The sequence below is a fragment of the Dromaius novaehollandiae genome, chromosome 9 (assembly GCF_036370855.1).
Source record: "Dromaius novaehollandiae isolate bDroNov1 chromosome 9, bDroNov1.hap1, whole genome shotgun sequence".
Lineage (NCBI taxonomy): Eukaryota > Metazoa > Chordata > Aves > Casuariiformes > Dromaiidae > Dromaius > Dromaius novaehollandiae.
The window spans coordinates 19,211,571-19,233,870 of NC_088106.1; the positions used below are offsets into that span (position 1 = coordinate 19,211,571).

Here is a 22,300-nt window from a genome sequence, read left to right on the forward strand (position 1 = left end):
TTTTAAAAAAATGTGGAAGAAGGTTGTTCAATGTTAATGCTCACAGTATGTGTGTTTAAAAAAAAAAAAAAAAGGGAAAACCCTACTTTATGGTTTAATCTCCAGGAGAAATTGCATAAGGTTTGATACTTTGAAAATAAATACAAAAATCTAGCAATTGCAGTCTCATTGGTTAGTCTACCATTCAGAAAAACTCTGCATGTCAGTATCCATGCAAAAATGTTGGACTCCTAAAATTATTACCTATTGACAAAGTAGCTCGCAAAATGTTTAGAAATATTCCAGTTCCTGTCTCATTAAGAAATGCACCTAATTGATAGGTAAAAGAAAGCCTCAAAATCACCCAATTAATTTCCACGTCAAAATACAATGCATGTTTCATACAGGCTTTTTCCATTGACGTTTCTTAACAGTAAAAGTGTGAGGTCTTTCTGTTTCACAGTCAAGCCTGCTGGGAAGGTATTCACAGTGCCTTTCTCAGTATGCTATATTACATTCCCTAACTCTTTGTACAACCGTTGTGTTTCATGCTAAATAATCTTTCCACACTGTTGACACCTTTAAAACATCTGTACGTTCTAAGTATATACCCTTCCAACCTCTGTTCCCATATTTTGTTAACAAGAACCTAAATAATAAAAATCTAAGGAGAGTTAAGTACAGTCCCCCTTCATCATCTGTGCTGGCTTTCCCTCAACTCCTTTGAATACAAAAATCCCAAAGTAACTTCACAGTGCTTGTTTTCCCACATGCACCAAAAAAAAAAAAAATTTTTTTAAGCTCAAATCATCTGGAAAAATAAAGATTAGAAGACAGTAGGAAAAAAAACTTGTAAAACTAAGTTACTTTTTGTGTAATAAAAACAATCTCTAATGCAGACCTCTCCTAGAAAACATTCATTTAATATACATTGGCATATTAGGAAAGACATTTTCATGAACAGATCTAGCAGACTTCTGTTAGCTCCAAATAACTAGTTGAAAACTGTTGTTACGTGGTTTCCGTGGGCCAGAATTACAATTGAAGAAATGGGAGGATATGGTCTTTACCTTAGTAATAAAGATACTCCTTATTAAAAAAGGGGGTGGGGGTAAACATCTGTACATTCGTTTATTTGTTTAAATACTATTCCAAGTTGCCACCAGAAGGATCCTGGAATATCAAACTAATGGTAAAGCTTGTTGGGATAAATACTCTCCTTGAAAGAATCCAAAAAGGATGAGTTTTTGTTGTAAGCTACTTTATTTCTTCGTGCTTAATTTTCACCTGGGTATCTCCCCCCAAGAAACCAACAGAGAGCCTAAGAAAACATTAAAGCATAAAAACCCTTTTATTCTTTCTCCTCTAAGAAGGAAGTACTGTGCACGGCTCTAAGAATGGAAAGCTCCGCAGAAAAAGCCCTCTCTGAAATTACAAACGCGTTTGGTAAGAATGTCTTCAACTAACTGTCCAATAAGACAATTGTTTTGTCTTATTATGTCAATTGTTTTCTAACTGTTGCAGCAGTAAGGTTCTCTCTGCTAGTGGTAACAACAGAAACATTAAGTCAACAACTGGTCTTATTGGCAGGGGGGGCCAGTACAGGCTTTAAAGCTGTACTTTGCTGAATTACCCACATTTCTGGAAGCAAAAAGATCTCAGAAAAAAAATCAGAAAAAAACCCACCAAACTTGTGTAGGTTTTTTATTCATTAAACTTTGTCTCAACCCTAAGTGTAGGATAGGAGATAGATTTGAACAATACTTCATTGTGGAAGCTCACTGTCACGAGTAATGTCCCCAACTGCGTGTGATTAGTGTAGGTTGCTCCTGAACATGGCTCAGCTTTACTGCAATGGGCCTGTCTTTCCTCTGGCTACAAAAATTACACATCTTTGTTGGTGGGGTACTACTTAATATCAACTTCCTATTCAATTGCTCTTACTGTAGATCATTTAAAAGGCTCAAAAATCTAAAGTCATGGGGACTAATTGTCTCCTCACTGAAACTACTGCTCAAGGGCAACAAAATACAACTAACTGTTCTTACATATTTCACAGAATAAACAATACTTGCCACCTATCATATAGGCTTAAGCAAGTCTGCAAGTCTGTCATACTGAAAAACCCAAGTTCTTAAAGGAATTGCATTCCTGCCCCTTGGCTTGGCTCCTACAGCTGCCACCTAGACCAGCATTATTCAGCAATTTCTAATAGTGATACCTTCCCCTGTAAATCACTGGATTTAGAGAAAACTGATAACAGGCTTCATCTTCTTTGCTGTTTCACGAAACCCTCACCAGTCATTCAGAGAACCTGCAGAGCCACAAACCGTAACTGAAAACCACTGACCCGGACATTTCTGAGCAGGAAGTGATATAAAACCCTGCAACAATGAAATTATATCAAAAGGAAGAAGAATGAGCAAACAGAGCAATCCATGTGCCTCCAGCAGGAAATGGCAAATGGAGTAAAAAAGTGGCAAAACTATCTATGCACCATTGCTTTTCAAAACATGAAATCAGAGCTGCCCACCTCCATACTAACCACTACTCTCCTCCGGTCCATTCCCTGGGCTAATCTAAGTTCTCATCACCTTGATGTTAAAGTCCAGGTTATAGAGCAACGGTAACACACAGATATTACATTTAATTAATCTATCACAATTAACTGAACATTACTTTTCAAATACTAAATAGTAAAAATCCTGTTAAGTTCTATACTATGTAAAAAAAAGCAGGCTACATGTAAGAAGCAGCAGGCTACAACATTTTTACAACAGTGGCTAGCATAAACAAGATAGCAGTATAACAGCATGAGTTTCCTGGCACATTTAGGACTTAAAAATGTTTCAAGTGCGTAAACCCTACTGACAGGGAGGAAAATATCCTAGTATTAAGCTGTGCACAATCTAAGCCTCTGGCTTTCCAGAATGAAATTGAACAGCGTTCAGACTGCTCAGTAACAGGACTAGGCTGAGGGCACGGACAAGAACAAGTCACTGCAAGGTAAGGAAGGGTGTGAACTCACCACGGAATAGCTGACACTGTAATTACCTGTGTGCACCCCACAGAAAGCTGCTTTGTGATAAATGTAAAGATTAAAAAAGAAGAAAAGCACAGTTTCTGCAGTTGCTGGCATGCTTTTTAAGTCCACACCCTAGCTAAGCATCAGAAAAAAGGGCCTTTGCGTAGTACTATATTTTATAGGAGACAGACCTTACGCTACTGCTACGGAAGGGCAACTTATGACCAGAACAGCGACATTATTCTCCTTTCCAAAAACCACGTCCTTCTGTTCAGGATGTATCCTGTATTTGTCAGGTTCCCTATTTGTTTTAATTTGTTTTGTTCTTGTCTTTGTGATGTGGGATTATCTGCTCACCAGCTCAGTTTGCTCTCAAACGGCAAGAGGCTGACGGAGCTCTTGGGCTCCCGGGAATGGCAGCCAGCACGCAGAGCTGCCCACCCCCAGAGCAAGTATCCCGGGCCGCTCGCACCGCAGCTCTCCACGTGCGGAAAGCCTAGGCAGACGTACTACGACATCAAAGAAACGCAGTAAGAGAAGGCTGTTGACCAAAGGAAAATGGCAGAAGGGAGCAGATCTACATCACACTTCAAACGTGCAATGCACTGAAATCTGCCTTCCGCTGCTGTAACCCTTCCAAAGCCGTTTCTCTCTTTTTCCAGAAAGGTGGCAACACGGTGGCCATTTCCCTTTTTGTAGTTCAAGGAGCCCTACGCTTCCCTTCTCCTGCCTAATACTCCAAAGAGATGCCTGTACTTTTCACACCAGTGTCATCACGTAGATACACTGATTTTTCACACCTTTTTCCACAGCTGCTGCGGATAAGGTTGGAATTTACGCCCAGAGCCACCGGCCTCGCCTGCTGGGGGGCTCTCCTGTCCCAGCAGGCTCCGACCCGCTCGACGTGACGACGAGCTCACTCTTTAACCTCGGACGCGGTAATAAAGGCGCTTTTTAACTCCGTTAGGGCTACGATGCAGCACAGCTTCCCCGCGGCGAGGGCAGCGGTGCCCCTGGGGGGAACAGGGGTTACCTGCCCCCCAAAGCCCCGACGGCGCCGGCCCCGCGGGGCAAGCGGCGCCCATTTCCCCCCCGCTTCCCCCGCGGCCGGCTCTCCTCCCGCCCGCCGAGGCCTGCCCCGACCCGCCGCGCCGTTACCTGCCCGCGACGAGCGCCGGTGGGTCCGCGGCAGCTCGGGCCGGCGTGGCGAAGGGCTGCGGCGTGCGGCACTGCGCGAACCCCCTCCGGGCCCGCTGAGCCGAGCGGTGCCCCGAGCCCACGTTGAAGCCCGCCCCCCCGCCCCCGCAGCACGGCTAACGGCTAACGGCTAACGGCTAACGGCTAACGGCTAACGGCTAACGGCTAACGGCTAACGGCCGCGGCGCGCGCCCCCACCCCGCGGCGCAGGTGCGCCGGGCGGGGCGCCGCCCCCGCGTCCATCCGCGCGCAGGTGCCGCCGAAGCAGCTCTGTCTCCCGAGGGTGCTGGGGAGGGTAGAGGCGGCGCAGGGCCGCCCGTTGGCCCGCGCGGTACGGCGGGGCGACGCCAGGGCCCCGTGCCGGGGCCGCCGCTGCGCCCCCTCCTCGGCCGCGCTCCACCCGCGCCCCAGCGCGCACAGCGCCCGGCTCTGCTCCGCCTGGGGCAGCGCCGGTGCTTCCTCTTTTATTATTCAACCTTCTTAAAATTCAGTGTAATTTCCATTAAAAAAAATCAACACAAAGAAAATAAGGAGCTGAACAAGCCTATGGTGCAGTATGTTTTCTTGGTAATTCATGGGCATTCTGTCTTAGGCGAACACCACCGTTACAACCGCTATTCACAGTATTATTTTTAATTCTGCAGTGTAAGTGTTTTTGATAGAGCCATAGCACTGCAGAAGAAAAATGTCTTTTATTTGCAGAGAACAGTCCACAGACAGTATTTAAATAGAACCAGAAGGCAAACAAAAACAGAATCAACCTTTCTATAAATGTTCATAAACTCCTGATTTTTGAATGATTTAGAATTAGCAAAGCTAGAATGGATATAGAAGACCAGACTTCAGCCTTTTAACAAAAAAAACCAAAAAAAACAAAAAAAAACCAAAACAACAACAAAATCACTCGCTCATGGCTGCCTGTAATACAAGACTCCAGTTACAGAATGTTTTATCCTAAGTCTGGAAAATGAGTTGAAGTTACATTTACCAGGCAGGACTGGAACTCATTTCTTTCCAGGAGAGCCTCAATCCTGTCCCTGTTACTAGTGTGGCTAGTCTGCTGCACGGAGGTACTAATGCATGAAGACAGTGCAGCCTAGCCTGGCTGTCATGGTGCACACTGAAAACACCCCCCCACCGGTGTCCACTAGAATTAGTCTGGGACTTTTGTAGGAAATCCCACAGAGTTTGGAGCATGCTGCAGGTCAGCAGCATTCAGCTGTTAGAATTTGAGAGCCTGACACCCCCCCCCCCCAAAAAAAAAAAAAAAAAAAAAGTGGTGAAAAACTCTGTAATGTCTGATACATACTTTAACCTAGTCTCCTTTTAAAGCACTCAACGCTCTCTGGGACTCCTCCAGCTCTCAGTCCCCATATGGGCTCCCAGACATAGGCTGGGAATGAAGAAATTCAAGGAGCCACTCCCATAAGAACTAGCCTCTCACAGTAAGGAAGAAATATTTTTACTTCAAAATTCTCAGTGTACAGAGTAAAAAATACAGATTAATCAAGACATGAAGAATATGGTAATATGAAATCTATATTTATATGCTATTAAATTTTTTAAAAAGTGATTCAATTACAACTTAAGTTTTACCTTTAAGATCTAAGGGATGACCAAGCTCAGAAAGCGAGAAGCATTAACTTTTACCTACATTGGAGGGTTAAGGAAATAAATACAGTTCTGGGGAATCTGCAGACACTTCAAGATGAAAAAAGATCCAGTACCAACAAAGCACTTTTGGGGGGAAGACCTCTTTTTTTCTTTTTTTTTAAATTATCTTAACACTATTATAAAAAAAGGTAATTAAATATTATTGACACTAAATTATCCAAACTATGTAAGAAACAGCTATACCTATTGCTGATAACTTTGTACGAGATGTAAATAAATACATCTATTAGCAGTTTGCAATCAAGCTAGCATTCTGATACACGCCAAGGAAAGCCCTACATTTTTATTCTAACTTTTGAATCTTCTCAACTTTGATATTTTTCATCATCTCATCAGCATGACTAAAGGCAAGCTGGAAACATTCTAGGCTTATAGACTTTATTCATGTTCTGCCAAGCTGCTACCTACAATTTTCCTACATCAGACAATACATTAAGACTATTAAGATTAAATGGTAAGTCTAGTCTGTCTTGGGTCCATTGCCAAATGACTGAACTGTAATATCAGAGCATTTACCAGACCAATATTTCTTGGCCCTTGTGCAACAACCGAGGGGCAGAAATTTTCCCACTGGCAGAGACTTATTCAGGTTTGTACGTTAACTGAGAACCCTTCCTGCCCGTATGAGCATGATTCTGTGTCTCCCTGAGGGAATGGTGCTGAGCTGTCTATTTAAACATGAGAAATGTGTGATTGGCATGATAATTGATGGGTATATCATCAGATAAGCAAGAAATCCAGGAACTAGGTGAGGCTGTACTGGCTGCTGAAGAGTTCATAAATATGAGTCCAAAGAATTCTCAACAGACTCTGAGACTGGTCTCATTAATTCATTTGATAGAGGAATATCCCTATTCTAAACCTCTGGAAAAAAGCATCCATCAAATGATATATTTTATCAATCATATACCCTTCATAGTTAAATATACTGCACTAAAATAATTACAGCAAAATATGTCCCTCTATGATTGCTAATGGATATAATCCCTTACACTGGGATAATTCTGTTGTTTCTGTTCAGCATAACTAGCTAAATTTGTGTTAGAAAAAAAGATAGAATGACATGAAAATACCAGTAGTATTAAAAAAAAAAAAAAAGATACAGAAGACAGGCAGTGCTCTTGCAGTGGTCAGACTCTCTAAACTGAGATAGGAAAACTGAAGGCAAGTGGGCGACACACTGTTCTTCATGCTTCAGGATATGGTGAAGAGGTACAAGGGCACAGAAACAGACAGGGCCACCAGATGTTGCTAAGCAAATGACTCCCATTTCACAGCTGCTGGATGCACGCATGCGTGTACACACACACACGAATGCACACTGAAGAGCTTTTTAAGTGGTACTATGTACTTCCAGAATTACTTGTTTTTCCTTTCCCATTTACACAGCTTTTTCTAAGTCGATAAAAAAGGCAAAGCACTATGTAAAGCTGATACATGAACATTTATTTCCCCTCTGTGCTGAACCTGTGAAACAGAGCGCTCAGAGAGAGGGAAAACACAAGCGCTATACTCAATGCTGAATGTCCCACAGGGCATGTTAGCATTAAGCTGAGCAGCACTGGCTGCTCCTGTGTGTAGAAACTCAGACTTTTTTTGAGCCGTCTCCACAAAATCCCATTTTTCATTATTAATAACCAGTAACTGTTCAGTCAGTGAAACAGCTATTATGGAGGCTTAACTTCACATGATTTTCAGTGTGCTATATATGCTTGTACTTAAGACCAGCGTGGTAAACTGGCATATACAGGATACATCTTCTGCAATACAGAATGAGTTAAGGAGTCTTGCGTCTGAGTTCCTTGCAGACAAGAAGAACGTGAAATCTCTGACGAGCCAGGCAAATATTTCTGGCTCAGTAGATAGCAGGAACATGAACTCAAAGGGCAAAGACATCCCACAATTCCAACAACCATTCATATCCTAGGGAGATTTCAGAGAGCTTTCTTGTGATGTTTTAGTCATGACTGCATTTCTGTTTGTCAAAGTGCATTTGCCAGTTGCACCACTGAGGTTTTTATACACAAGTCAGCCTACAGCGGTTTCCAGTAATGGCATCTTATGCAATTTTTGACCTAGTTTAACACACTGAGGCACTTGGAAACATGAAATCCACTGCAGCTGTTTTCTGCTTAACGCTGTGTTACACCACTGCAGCAGGAAGTGAGTCTTTAAACAAATGCATCAGCTCGGTTGGTTTCTGCATCCAAGTACCATCTACAGTGGGGACATACATAAAACATCAAATGAAGTAACTAAGAAGCTCCCAAACATCTGAGGAGCTTTATCTGAATTCAGCTTTACCTTTTGGAAGTCAATTTATTTTCTCCTCTTTTTCTGAAGTGAAGAGTCAGATTCAGATCAAAAATTGGCTCACTATGCTACGTTTTAGTCACGTGAAATGCTGGGGATGGGGAACGAGAGGAGAGGTCTCAAAAACCTCCTAGCTTTATACCTGTGGCTGTAGTTGGCCTTACCAATTAAACCTTTCACTTAACTGAACAGCTCAAGCTATTGGGATGTTTGTTTAGGGATTTACTAAGAGAGCAGGACGACAAACTAATGAGCTGCTACTGGGCCTGACACCTCAATAGAAGGCAAAGCCACCTGTGCAGCTTTTCTTCAGAGTGCATTAAGATTTAGAACCAGTTAAACCTTATCTGTGGATTTATTTCAAATTAACATTTAAACCAATCAGGCTGAAATTTACTATCACTTGTAAGTAGTATTTAGATTAAGCAAGTCCCAAAACCAAACAAGTCTACAGAGAAATTTACAGAATTTACTACATTGTGCTATCTTAGCTAATCCTGCACTAACCTCTCCCTATAAACTTAAAAGGCAAAAAAAGCAAAGAAAGTGAGGACTTAAGCAAACACCATTCCCTGCACTGAAACTCATCTAAGCTCTGATGCATTATGCTTTTTCCTGTTCACAAGGCGGCTTAAAGCGTTCACACAACTTGGTACAAAGTACTAACCGTTAAAATATTTAAAATACTAAATAAAGGCATCTGTCCCATTTGTAACTAGGACTGAAGTGGCAATTAAGAATCTACAGCCACAGCAGGTTTCAGAGGGACCTTGTTAGGGACAATAAAAAATAGAAAAAAAATATCACTATAGGGGCTCCCTTCTGTCAGAACAATAGAAATAGCACCAACAGGCTCACAAGTAACAAAATATTTAGGTACAGAGAGAGCAGGCAAATATTTTATTTCAGACACAACTTTGTAATTGCTTTACAGTTTTCAGGCAACTGTAAAGCAAATCCAAGAGATTATAATCCTCTCTATCACGTAATATATACAGCTACACAGACTTTCTAAAATAAAATATAGGGTTAAAAATGCTAAGACTTAAATACGTATGATACCCATCAGCCCTTTAAAGGAATAAAGGAATTGTTGTCAAATCCAAATTAAACTCTGAGCAATTCATTTCAGTTAATGCAAAATCAAGAGGAGGCACTACTTCCACAGCTACATGCAATACTCACTGTTCAGAGCTGCACCACATAAAAAATTTGAGTAGGTGCTAGTGAACATAACCTTGAAATTTCCTTTATTAGCTTCTTTAGGTGCTTGCCTGAGATTTAAAGAGACAAAGAAATCTTAATTGTAGTCATGGATTATTAGATCTATTTAATCCAAACAAACTACTCAGTGACACAGAAGCTTTTGAATAACCTTCACGTTACACTGATTTTACTTGCAAGAATCACAGTCACCAAATTAACAAAATTCAAATTAGAAGAACAACCTGAATTTTCTGCACTGTTTTTCTGATTTTTTTTCTCCCTCGACAGAAAAAGAGAGAGCAGCTGGATAAAGAAGCCTACACAGGGAGTCTCTCTTATCTTTTTTATTAAAAATGTTTCTTCTAACAAGACAGTGACAGTTACTCTATGTAATTTAACTGGGTGGCAACTAAGACTACTGTAAAATCAAGGCTTATGACGGAATGTGTGTTTACAGCAACACTGATTTATAGTAAAGTAACACCTGAGGTTTAAAAAAACGGTCACATTTTTGGTGTGCAGCGTAACACCTCTAGCCAAACAAACATCAGCACAAAGACTCATGATGTCACATAGTGGAGGTTAAAAGTTATCTGAAGTACTCATCCTCCAAAGATGGCTAATACAAATACAGGTTCTCATACAGAAGGGATATTCTTCAAAGTAAACTGAGGGGAAAAAAAACAAGCTCACTTATCACAGACCTAGGAAAACATGCATTCCCATCACTTAAGACACAACAAAAAGAACCTCTCCAAAACAGGAAAACAACTCAATATTTATGTAGCATGCGATGTGAACATTACTGACCAAATGAAAAGATTCCCACAATGTGTACCACGGGTACAAAGCCTCGGAGCAGTTCCAAGTTTGCAACAGCAAAAAATAGTTGTAGCAATGCGGAACTAGAGTCTTCCAAGGCCCTAGGTTAAATTTTCTGCTCTTAACAGGTACCCTATGCTAAAATGAAAACTCATCTGGCCATTAACACAAGTTTACAGGTTTTTATAGTACACTTGTGACAAAGAGCTAGAAGATCTATCTATGGGGAAAACTGAACAGTTGTTTCCAGACACCTTTATGCCTTGAACATTCAATTAATACAATGGCCCCCAAAATAAATTGTCTAAATTAAGATTTTTCATGGTACATTGTATTATTAGAACTATTTCTTCTATAAAACTTCACTCAAAAAAGTACTAGTTTTCATGTGTGCTGAATACAGGCATGTGTTGACATAAAGATGAATCCGTTAAAGGGCTTCAGTAGTTTGAGAACAGATTTAGAATGAATACTGACATGTTTTAACAAGTGTCTGGCATTAGTGAACTGAGAAGAAAATCACTGGAGATGGCCAGCGTCTGCAGGGGATAGGAGAGGATTTTCCCAATAGCTCACTTTCTGTAGTAACAAAAAGGTTACTACAATAATTTATTAAGGAATGTGACAATCCCCCCAAAAGAGCTCACATTAGTCCAAAAACAGAAAGAATAATAATATATGCTCAATAAAAATAGTATACAGAAGTCAGACTCAGTCTAGTATTTCCAAATAGGTGGGCTAAAAATATTAATTAAACTTTAAAATGATGCTCATACTTCGGCAAACTGTATGAATTTAGTTAGCATTTTTAAAAAATCAGTATCAAGTGTACAAAAATGCAACATTTGCAATTGTTTAAGTTACTTTGAGTCATGTAGCAGATTTAGAAAAACTAGCAAAGAGATAAAATATTTCACTAGCTAAGTCAAGGCTCTAACTGCAAAAAGATAAACTTAAGATTGAAGTTTCAAGCATTATGAGGTTTAGACATGAATACTCAAAACTGTGTCCCATCCTTAATATCTAAATCTAAGTTTTTTTCAGTTAAACCTTAAATTACACAATTAAAACATTTTTTTTCCATCACAGGAGACCCATCTCATCTGATAAAAAGAATAAAGTGTACTTTCCAAATAGTTAACTATGAAAAACTTTTAAAAGAAAATAAAATGTGTGACTGCCAGCTTTATTTACCACACATCATCCTAAAAGTTATGCTCAATAAGCTTCACAGAGGGGGGAGAAGAAATCCTGAAACAGAGGAAAATCCAGGTTCAGCACCAGGTTCTGAGAAGACCACATTTAAAGCTTTACAGGAAAACAGTCAACAGCGGTTGATGGGGAGAAGTCTTTGTTTTTCCTTTCTAAAACTCTTGGTTAAAGGCATTAAACATCAAAGAAAGGGGATTAAAAACAACAACCACCCAATGGTTAGCTTACAATTCTTCTACATTCATTTGCATCCAGATTTTTTTTTCTCCATTTCTACACTGCTTTGGAACTACCAAAGGAGATGCTCAGTACAAAAGGAAAGGGTGTCCTTCTTTTCAATTACTACGGTCCTGGAAGCAGCATAGTTACCAGCAAGAAGTAATTGCCAGTCAGTACTAAACATCCTCTATCCCCGAGTCCTCCTGAGATCATCTGATCTGCAGCACAGTCAATGTAAATAAAACCCTTGGGTAATTTTCTTGTCTAACAATCTTCTGCTGAGCTTCCCCTTTACCCCTGGGGAGTGTGGGGGGGACAGGGGGAATAGGACATGGCAAAGAGAAGAGGGTATGTCAACAGAACAGAATATAGGTGGATTTTCATCGTGGCACGAAAGGGTGGCTTCAGCAACTGGGAACTCCACAATATTTAGAAGTCCTTGTTCCACACTTGAAGGTGCTAAAAAGTTACCCAAGACAAGTATTTAGTATGAAAGTTAAACATCTCAGGTTTTTTAGTAAAAAGTTAAATATAATTTTGTATCTTTAATGATGATTTATAATTAAACCCAAGGAACCCTTACTGAAAATTTCACATGAAGAATATGAGTAACTGTGTCATGTCCTAACAATTGGTACACCTGCGTATAAATAACTGACAGATCACTTACTCAAATTCTGAAGCCAAAGAAATAAAAAGGAGGAAATACTTCAGAGTTTGATTACTGAAATAGTTTCCCTTAACACACATCTCATTACCCACATATATTTTACATGCTGATTTTGATAGCTGAACCCTTTCAAAATTTTTTTCCAACAGATAATCTTTTTGTAATTAAACAAACTTATACAAAATCTAGGGAGAGCAGGAGTTTGTCAAGTTCTACGAGTCCAGGAATTGCTAGTGAAGAATTGCCATTTCACACTTTTTCTGCATAGACAAGTAGAAAAAGAGATTATTGCAAGCATCAGCTCTTTTGAAAACTGAGCATCTCTCCGGAACTTCTTACCATTCCTAAGTAAATTCAAATCTGAAATGAGATTTTTTTTTAAAAAAAAAAACATGGAGCTAGTACTGTTCATTTTCAGATACAACCTCTACACTTGAAGTTTCATCACAACTACTAAAATACTTTCAGGCCATAGTAACATAGAAGTTAGTTGTATCTTCAAAAACCCATGTGTCCCAGCTCTAAAACTGCAAGATTTAAAACATGAGGAATTGGACTGCATTCCTACGCAGTATATGCATGTTGTCATTACAAAAGTATCCACTGCATATTTGTGACGAACACACAACCATTTTTCCATTGTAGACAACAACAAAAAAGCATGCTAAATTGTATCAGATCAGAATTGATCTATTTTTTAATGAGGATCAATGCATTGCTTAAGTCCCATTACAAGTAGCTTCCTCCAACCTTGCACATGTGTACGTTTGCATAGATGTTTAAAAAACATTGCACTAATGTGGCTTACATTGGCCTCAGACATTTTCAAGGAAAGGCATTAAGACCTCAGAACTGATATTGAACTTAATCATCCACCTCATTTGTCTAAATAGAATATTAAAAACCACTGTAAGAACTAGGCATAAAAGCATGTGAACCAACAAACCTAGGCCGCAATACTTGTAACAGAATATACACTCCAACTCAGTAGCCTGGGTTTTCTACAAAGCAGTTGGTAAGGGCAATTTTCTACATGGCAGATAAGGAAACACATAGAAAATCCAAGATGAAAGAGTGGAAGAAAATACCAAGTATTTAAAATGATGCAAGGAAACAGAGCATATAAATTAAACATAGGAATGTTTAATCAAGACAATTCTTATTTTCTTTTCAACAGAGTTTCTTCAGGAACTTGTTTTATTGGAAAACAAAAGCCTATTCCCACAATAGCAAGGCCGCTTCTTTCAAGTGGCTCTGTTGTACAACTGTCACCAGGACTCTAAACCATTTTAATTGCCTTATATTGATATTTCTGAACTAGAAAGTTTTAAAATATTGTATAGATTTTATTTGTGCTCCACATATCGCAAGCAATTAACAACACAATAAGATTCAATTCCTCAGCTAGAATACCAAACTCTATACCAAGTATTACATGTACACAATACTTGCACAGTGACAAGCACAAGAAAGTACTAGTTGAGCACTTACTTTCAGAAATCCATACCAATTCTTAAAATCCATTTTAATTCTCCCACCCCACCCCACCTAGGATTTAAGGCATCTCCACACAGCCATCCATCCACCCACCCACTCCCACAGACACAATTTACGTGGAGGTGTTTACTCTTTCAAAAAAATCACTATGTCAGTCAGGTACCATTTATTATTTATCCCTATAACTGTGTCAGCATTGAGATATGACAGTTAAACCAGTGTTAAATCAATACAATATTTACATAGCACAGCACATTAAGCTTGAGACACTCACTTGGGGAATAAAACCACATTTTAGAACAGGACAAAGATCACCATTATTATGTGTTTGAAAACAGCTATTTACAGGTCCCTAAAATGACATAACTATAGTCTGTACACTGTTCCAATGGGGCAGGCAGAAGCATGATAGGCATTTATTTTGAGGGATTTTAAACATATGATTTGGAAGCATATTATTTATGCTACCCTGAAACGCCATATACCACCTGAACATTCTCCAAGGTGGTCTCATATCCTAGAATGGCATGTCCAGCTGATACAAAACAGACAACACAATGTTTACTTTGTGCAGAATTATTCTTTTTTTGTTTTTTGTTTTTTTTTTTTAAACTCCTGCTATTCAGTCATCTGAACTTTGAAGGCAATTCGTCCCAGAAACTTGTCACGGTCATCTTCATTTTTTAAATTAGGTGAGCCCAGGATCTTACACTCAATTGTTATTTCTTCTTTGGTACTGTTGGAGTTAATTGCTAGTTGAACAGCCACTAGAGGCTGTAAATAGTGAGCCTAGTAAACAGAAAGATGGGGAAAATATTTGTGATACCAGAGTAAGTGATCTGAATATAACAATTAACATGAACAATTAACATTTAATCCATCAGAACACTGTCCAGAAAAAGCTAGTTAAGATCCAACCTTTCAAAGTCCAATCTGACTCAGGTAAGACTTTTTTCCCCCCAAAGTTAGATAATCAGGTATACATTCTTCATAGCATTTCCTAACTGATGCAGTCAACATAACTGAACAGTCACAGATAGGATTTTCAAGAGGCATATGCTTTTACCCCCTTTCTATTACATTGGGTCTAGTCTCCAATTTCCCAGACATGTCTACTGCAACAGCCTCTGAAACTATATTCTGTTTCCCTACTCGTCACACAGCCTCTTTTTTTTTTTTCAATCTGTTATAGGACATATCTTTTCTAATACGCTGTTTTAAGTAGTTTTTTTTCCCCTCGTCAACAGCATACTACGACAAGTATTAGTAAACTAGCTTCTCTTTCATCCTATCCCGTTTAGCACTGGGTAGTTCTGAACAGTAAAATTCATAGAAGCTAGTAGACTAAAAGATGGCACAGCAACATTCTTCAATTGTCAGCATTAAGTTTTAATTGAATAAAACTTTGAGTTAGTTTTTTTTCATTAACTTCAGAGATTCATTAATATTATTCTGTTGTTTTCAGGGTAAGAAAAAAAATTAAAAGCAAAGAAAACACTATAGAACACTCAAATTCTTTACAAAAAATGGTGGCATGGAAGCAGATGTACTTAAATCTTTGAAATAACTACTTCACTTGGATGGAGGGTGGCTCTGCTGCACCAGAACTTTATTTGTGCCCCCATAAATTTCAATCTGGAGGAAAAAATGCAGCTAGGCAAGCTGCATTTTCAAGTCAACAGCAACACCACATTTGAGACAGTAACCAAGTTTTCTAACGATTAGAAAACAAAGTGTGTGCTCAGAGAAATCTTCTCATCTCCAAGACTTTAAATAAGTGCACAGATTTCTATGGTATTTTGAAGACAGATCAGAGTAAAATGGCCTTTTACTCAATATAGAAGGGATAAAAATATTCAGAATCCTTATTAAGCAGTTAAGATCATTTTAAAAAAGGAAACAAATCATTAAGGTCAGGGAGTTGGGTTCAGTGCACTGAGAATGGCAAAAGGCAAACCACCTTTCTGGGAAGCAAAACTGCATAGATTAGTAACTTTCATGGCTCCACCTTTGCACCTGCACAGCAAGATTAGTTTTAATCTCTTAACTCCTTTACACAATAAAGTAATTCAACAATTCTACAAAGATATAATACAGAAAATTTGTGGTATAGCCAAGAAATGAATCCAGTCTCTTGAGACCTAATGGAATACCTTAACCTCTCAAAACTCTTCCTGTTGCCTTCTTTTTCACAATATACCACTGTTATGACAGTTGAGCCTCACATAAGCAAGAACCCCCTCAAGTAAACCTCAGCCCCAATCTCACACAACAAAGTGAATGCGAAAGGACCCAGAACCAAAAACTCCAAAAAAAGAATATCAGTTTATTAAATAAAAGAAAAATTCTTAATCAGCTAAGTCAAGTATGGAATAGCATTGAGTTCTGCCTGACTTCAGTACTCTCCTTTCATAGACTTACCTTTCCCATCAGAACGGAAGCACTAAGACAGGGATTTTGTCAGCAAAGGTCTTTGTACCATCTTTGGTACAAACTACCTCCCAACATCTCAAGGTCTATTGAAGCTGTATTTTGTGTTTCTTAGAGAAGCAGTGCCCTCTTTCTTTCTCTATTCTTTCCCAAGAGGGGATAGCATATGTACTGACTCTGCCTTTTGGAACTGGAGGTTGACAGATCCCAGACATGGCTCCAGGACCTTTTTATTAGGCAAATCAACTCCTAAAGAGTTGTACTGAATTGCTTTTGATGTGTCAAACCCAAGACTGGACTGCCTAGACACCTTCAGAATAAAATTGCCAAAGATGAACCTCATCTGAACACAATTAGTTTACAAGGTACAGCATATCCTCTAAGTTTTTCAGACTATAAGAAACAGTTACCTGTCCCAAGGACAGCTTGTTTTGAAATGTAGTCCTCTCAGCATAAAAATGATAAAGGCTTCTCTGGTTTGAGTATTCACTAGCATAATTGTGGAAATTATGTCAACCACTTGGTAACAAAATGGAAGAGAGAGAACTTAAGACAAATACCATAAAAGCAGATGCTAAAGAACACCTTCCTGATTATGATAAGCTATGTAAAGATATAAGCTGCTGCAAGTAACTACAGAGTACACTAGAAAGACAACACAACAATGAACAATTTAACAATTGAATAGAAAAATCATTTGCGGGAATGACAATTAATGTGGTCTAGCTGTGGTCCTTACATATTTATGTTGAAAAAGGATTTTTATCTTAGTGGTGAATGATGAAGTTGTTTATTAACTAAGAATGAATAACTCAGTCTGTAAGAGGTGATACAATTTTATATTTGATGGAAAGTAAGGACTTTTTGTATGTAGTTATCACAGGTTGATTCAAAAAAAAAGAAGAAAGAAAACTAAATTTAAGTTCAAGAAGAAATTGCAGTCTTAACCCTACTTATTCTGGATCCACAAAGCAAGGTGGGTTTTTTGTTGTTTTTCTTTTTTTTTTTTTTTAACTAACTGTTCTTCATACATATAAACAAAATTTATGGTCAGAATATTCGGGAGGCATGGGGAAAGAAAACAATGTATATATATAGCTAATAAATATATCAGCTAACTCAAAGTGCTTCTTCACAAAACAGAGTGAACAGAAAACAAGTCTGCAGAAGTACAAAGATGTATAACCAACAGTGGAAAAACCATACTGAATTATAAACTTAATATCCTGAACATAAACCCTGAGGATTAACTATTAGAAACTGTATTGTAATCAGAAGAACCAGCTTAGTTTTTCTGTGTTCCTCTGCACTCAACAAAAGCAAAAATATCTGTGACCATAAAACAGCACACTCCTTAAATACTGCTAGTATACAGCCTTTTCTTCATTAGGCTAGTATGCCCAATTTATTTCCTCCTGTTTGCAAAAGCATATCTCTAATCTTATCAAGCACTATGAAGCTTCTGCATTTATAGTATTCCTCATGAGTACCTCATTGCAAATTTCAGACTTTACTATCAGTCTGACGTTAGTAGCAGTAAATGCAAAAGGAACTAAACACTTACAAAATGAAGACCATTGTTAAGACATACTTACATGCAAGCTTTTCCCATAGTATGGAAAGTACATTAAGTCAATCAAACCTCCAGGAGGAAAATAAATTATCTGAACTGTGCCTTCGTCCTATGATTGGAAATAACAAAATTTAAAGTTAACATCTACCTGCATAAAAAAAATAATAATATCAAAAGTAGAATTATAACTCAATGATAAAGTGCAAGATTTCTTAAAAAAAGTAATTGAGCTCCAAAAGTATTAGAATAGCTTCCAGAAGAGATTAATTTTTGGAAAACAGTTACATGCTGCACACATCTGCTACAGTAAAGAAGATTATTAACAGTAATATGTAAATTAGTAATCAAGTCAAGACAGCTTGCATTTAAGTTTCCCTTACCAGTCAAAGGAAACAGGGCAGGGGAAAACATACTCATTGCAATGAGTAACTCATTTTAATATAAAAGCGTAAAGAAGCTAACATCTCCCAAATCCACAAGCAAGCCTGTATATTTTGGTGAAGCGACAGCAGATCTGTATTTAAGTTAAAGATGGATTTCTGTTTAAAGACAAATTTTCAGTATTCTCAGGTTTTGCAACAATACAACCCTAGCCTTTCACAAAGGACTCTAGCTCTCTCCCTGCAGTAGTGTACCATTTCTAATTTGTTCAGCAAGTTCTTGGAATAAAGTTACCTAGAAGGAAACCCACGTTTAAAATCGTGCTAGACGTTCTGTGCACCATCATCACCCAGAAGGAACAATGTACATATGCATGCCTTTTCATTAGACTTTCCCCTACAATCCCAAATCTAGTAGCAAAAACAAGCTCCATCACCTACAAAGCTGCTGCATAATTTCTGACTAAGGAGTCAGCCAACAGGACATTACAAATAAGACTGAGCTGTCCCAGACTCAGGATATCACTATGCTAGTATATGGACACATTGCTATACATACAGTATTCTTCAGGATGGTGTATCCTGCCAGGACGGTAAACTACCACAAATTCAAGCCACTACGAAATGGCCACATCTAAAAGTGACTTTCTACAATAGGTAAACATTTACCAAGATAAAGTAAGAGAAATACCACAAAAACAACTCTCCTCCCCCCAAAAAACACTAAGTATGATCTTCAGAACATCCCTGCTTGTTCAGTGTATTTCACAAGTTCAAAGTGCATTAGTAATTTTTTTCCTATATTATCTTATACAATATCAGCAATTTAAAAGAGATACACTACAAAATTCAGAAAAATATTGCGGAAATAGAACTGAGCTAAGAGGAACACAACAGCAGAGAAACCACAGACCAAGAATCCCCTCCTCCCCCTCTAAGGACATACCAGATGATGTTTAGGATAAGGCCATGTTCTCACTCCTTTGAAGTCTAAATTGCTGCAATTCTCCAGTATATGTTTATTAAATATTTTGGACCTTGAGTTAGCAAATTTAATTAAGTAGAATTGTGATGCATTGCACTATTATCCTCTATTTTAATTACAGCTCAGGCAGCTGAAAATAGTCATTATTCAAATATAATTCTGCAATTATGGTTAAAAAACATCAAAATACAGAATAACACAGGAAAGATAAATAGGAGTAGAGCTTTCTGGAGTAGTTACATACAATGCATGCACAGTCATAAACATATACATTAGGCTATTGATTAAATACCAGAGGTCCTCAGACATGCAACTGCCTCTCTCATGCAAATGCTGTGATTTTTTTTGAGCTAAGCTCACTAATATCCTTACACAATTTTTAAAAAACTAAGCAAGCAGCTTTAAGACCCAATGCATTTGTGCCATTTTTTTCTGCCTACCATTAACAACTTCCACAAAGAGTTGCAGGCAGTCAGCAAATCTACAAATCAGACCACTTAGTTGGACAGATAAAGATGCACTTCTACCTCATTCACAGAGGCTTTATTAGGATTGTATCTTAGAAAGAATAATTTACAGATTTAAAATAAAGTACAAAGACCCAAGCAAAGAACTTGGGTTAAATGCCTGTAAGACTGTTTTGTAATCATTTGAGAAGAAATGTTATCAGTTGCATGCATCTCTTTAGGCTCACTGCTCAGTTTAAAGAAAATCAATTGAAATAAGATAAAGACCAATATCAGCTAACAGAACCTGTAAGGTGTTTGATCCTTCTTTCACAAAAATCAAGGTAAATTGGTTATGCTGACAATGGCAAGGAAAGTAGTCTTATCCACACAGTCATTCTTCATTTTTGTAAGTTAGAAAAAGATACCTAATACAAAGTTAAGACAATCTCTAAACAGCAGAAATACAGATAGTTTGAAATTAAGATTATTTGTATGCAATGCCTTCCCTTGCACCAAATCTACTTATGTTTCAGTAAATGCAGTTTTAACATGAAAGAATACTGCTGCAAGATATTCCAATGAATATGAAACTAGGTATTTCCATCTCAGAACTGAAGATCTAGAATACTGATTGTCAAACTTCTTGGAAGTACAAGTCATTTAAGCTTGTTTCTCCTTGTGAGATCCTTAAGCCTAGAGCAGGTCAGTTCCTCTAGTGCACAGGAGCAAGAACCAGCTTTTGATTAGTGTCTGACATTGCACTCACTCACTTTCCTTATCTACAGAAACTACAGTAATGACTGCTTGAGACCACTACAGAGTGCTAGTATCCTAAGGAATCAAAGAAATACTGATGGAATTGGAAACAAGGACACATGAGCTGATATAAAGGAACAGCATAACCCTTTAAGTTAAAAAAAAAAAAAAAAAAAAAGCCTCAGCTGGCAAAAAATAATTTTCAGTCAGTAAGCAGTATAGGTAGAAAGAAGAAGAAATTCTGTAAAAATGAGGCATAGACAGGAAGAAGAAAGTGATAATTGCTCATGCTGATTCTTCACTTTGGTCTCTATAGAGAAGGTTGAATTCTACCAATACTTACACTTTCATAAGCAGGTAAATCAGGACAGGCTAGAGTAAGAACAAGCTTAAGATAAAATAGATGCATTCAAGGTAGCAAAGCCTGACAAAAATTTTCCTTGGAAGTCACTGAAGAACTATCAAGTAACCTTTGATCTTTTAGCAATAATCTTAAAATAAAAACATTACACTTGTGTAGATCAGAGAGATTTCTACCCAGAGAAGGTAAAAAGTAGTATTTACTTAAAGAAAGAGAACGCAAGAAAATATATACCAATCATTTAACATTCAAATAATTTATTTGAAAATATCTCAAAGGGCAAAAATTCCAAGAAGATAAAAAAAAGAAATAAACTCAAAGTTATTACCAAATTCACTTTTTTTTCCTAATGAACTCAGCTAAGAGGATAAGGAAAAGGAATGTCTGTGATTTGTTTGGTATAGCTTTTAACACTGCCCCACAGGACCTGAAGAGATATGAACATCATGACACGAAATTAGCATCAGTACTTTATAAATCACTTACGCATTAGTACTAACACATCACTTGCAGAATAAGAAGGCATTTCAGGTGTAAATAAAGATGACTCTCCTGGGCCTGTCTCTTTTCAGTATTTTCAGTAAGGACTTAGATGTAAGAAAAAGTTCATTAATGAACAACACCAAGCCATAAGTAGTTGAAAACACTTTGGAGAGCTGGATCCCATTAAAATGATCTGACAAATTACAGAGAGGGGCTGAAAATAGCAACATGAAATTCAGAGCCCTGAACTTAAAGAAATGTATAAATACAGACTGCAAAACAACTAAAAGGAAAGATATAAGGAGTAAAGTGACAACAAGTCCACGTAACAGTATTACGAATTTTATCTTGGAAGATATTATTTCTTTATTTGTGATGACACAGATGGAAAAATTCTAACCATCATTAACAATGCCTCAGCTAGAGACAAACTGTGTCCTGCTTGGAATACCATGTTACAAAAATCGACAGACTGGAGAAGGAAAAAAAAAAAGACTAGTAAAAGTAGAAAGAACTTAATTGCTTTATTCTAGAGAAACAAATCATTCCTTCAACAGACCATTTTGTAAAATCAGACACAAAAGTCAGTCTCAACTACTGAGAGAAGTAACCACCTTAACTGGCAACGGGCTGCCACAGAGAGATTAAAACTGTTGAAGAATCCACAAAAATCTAGTATTGAAATTAATGCCTACCACAGATAGGTAGGTGGTCATATGTGCTCCTGCTTTCATCCTAGATATTTGCCTAGTTAATCTCCTAAAATTCCTCAGCCTACCTACCATTTTTATGAAACAGTCACCTCACGCTAAAAGCCGTGACTCCGTCCCTTGCTCAAGCTAGCAACTTACCAAGTTTTTCACTGCTCCCAAAGCAGACTAGGAAAAACGCGCAGAAGTCAAAGTAATTGTTACAGCTGTCAATAAAACATTCTTTTTAAATCAAATGGTACACAATAAATATGTATAGATTTGCTGTTATTATAAATTGTTTATAATTGATTTGAGGACAATATTTACTCGAACAGTTAACGACATTAGTTTTCACACTTTCTCTTACCCATCATTTA

The 22,300-nt window shown here is 38.0% G+C and overlaps 1 protein-coding gene across 5 annotated transcripts in view; it reads right to left on the minus strand.

Annotated features, from left to right (window-relative positions):
- Positions 1 to 22,300, minus strand: part of ATP1B3 (ATPase Na+/K+ transporting subunit beta 3) — a 62,222-nt gene that overhangs the window by 24,332 nt on the left and 15,590 nt on the right. For 2 of the 5 annotated variants that reach the window (XR_010390503.1, XR_010390502.1), the window contains exons 6-7: positions 17,840 to 17,926; positions 9,374 to 9,462 (exon numbers count right to left, since the gene is read on the minus strand). Coding sequence is in view for 3 of the 5 variants with exons in the window: in XM_064516865.1 (XP_064372935.1) it covers positions 14,433 to 14,603; positions 17,840 to 17,926 (258 nt within the window). In the remaining 2 variants the exon portion in view is untranslated. Of the gene's footprint in view, positions 1 to 5,646; positions 9,463 to 13,440; positions 14,604 to 17,839; positions 17,927 to 22,300 lie in introns of those variants that run through there. The other 3 variants (XM_064516865.1, XM_026101694.2, XM_064516866.1) reach the window with 2 other exon arrangements.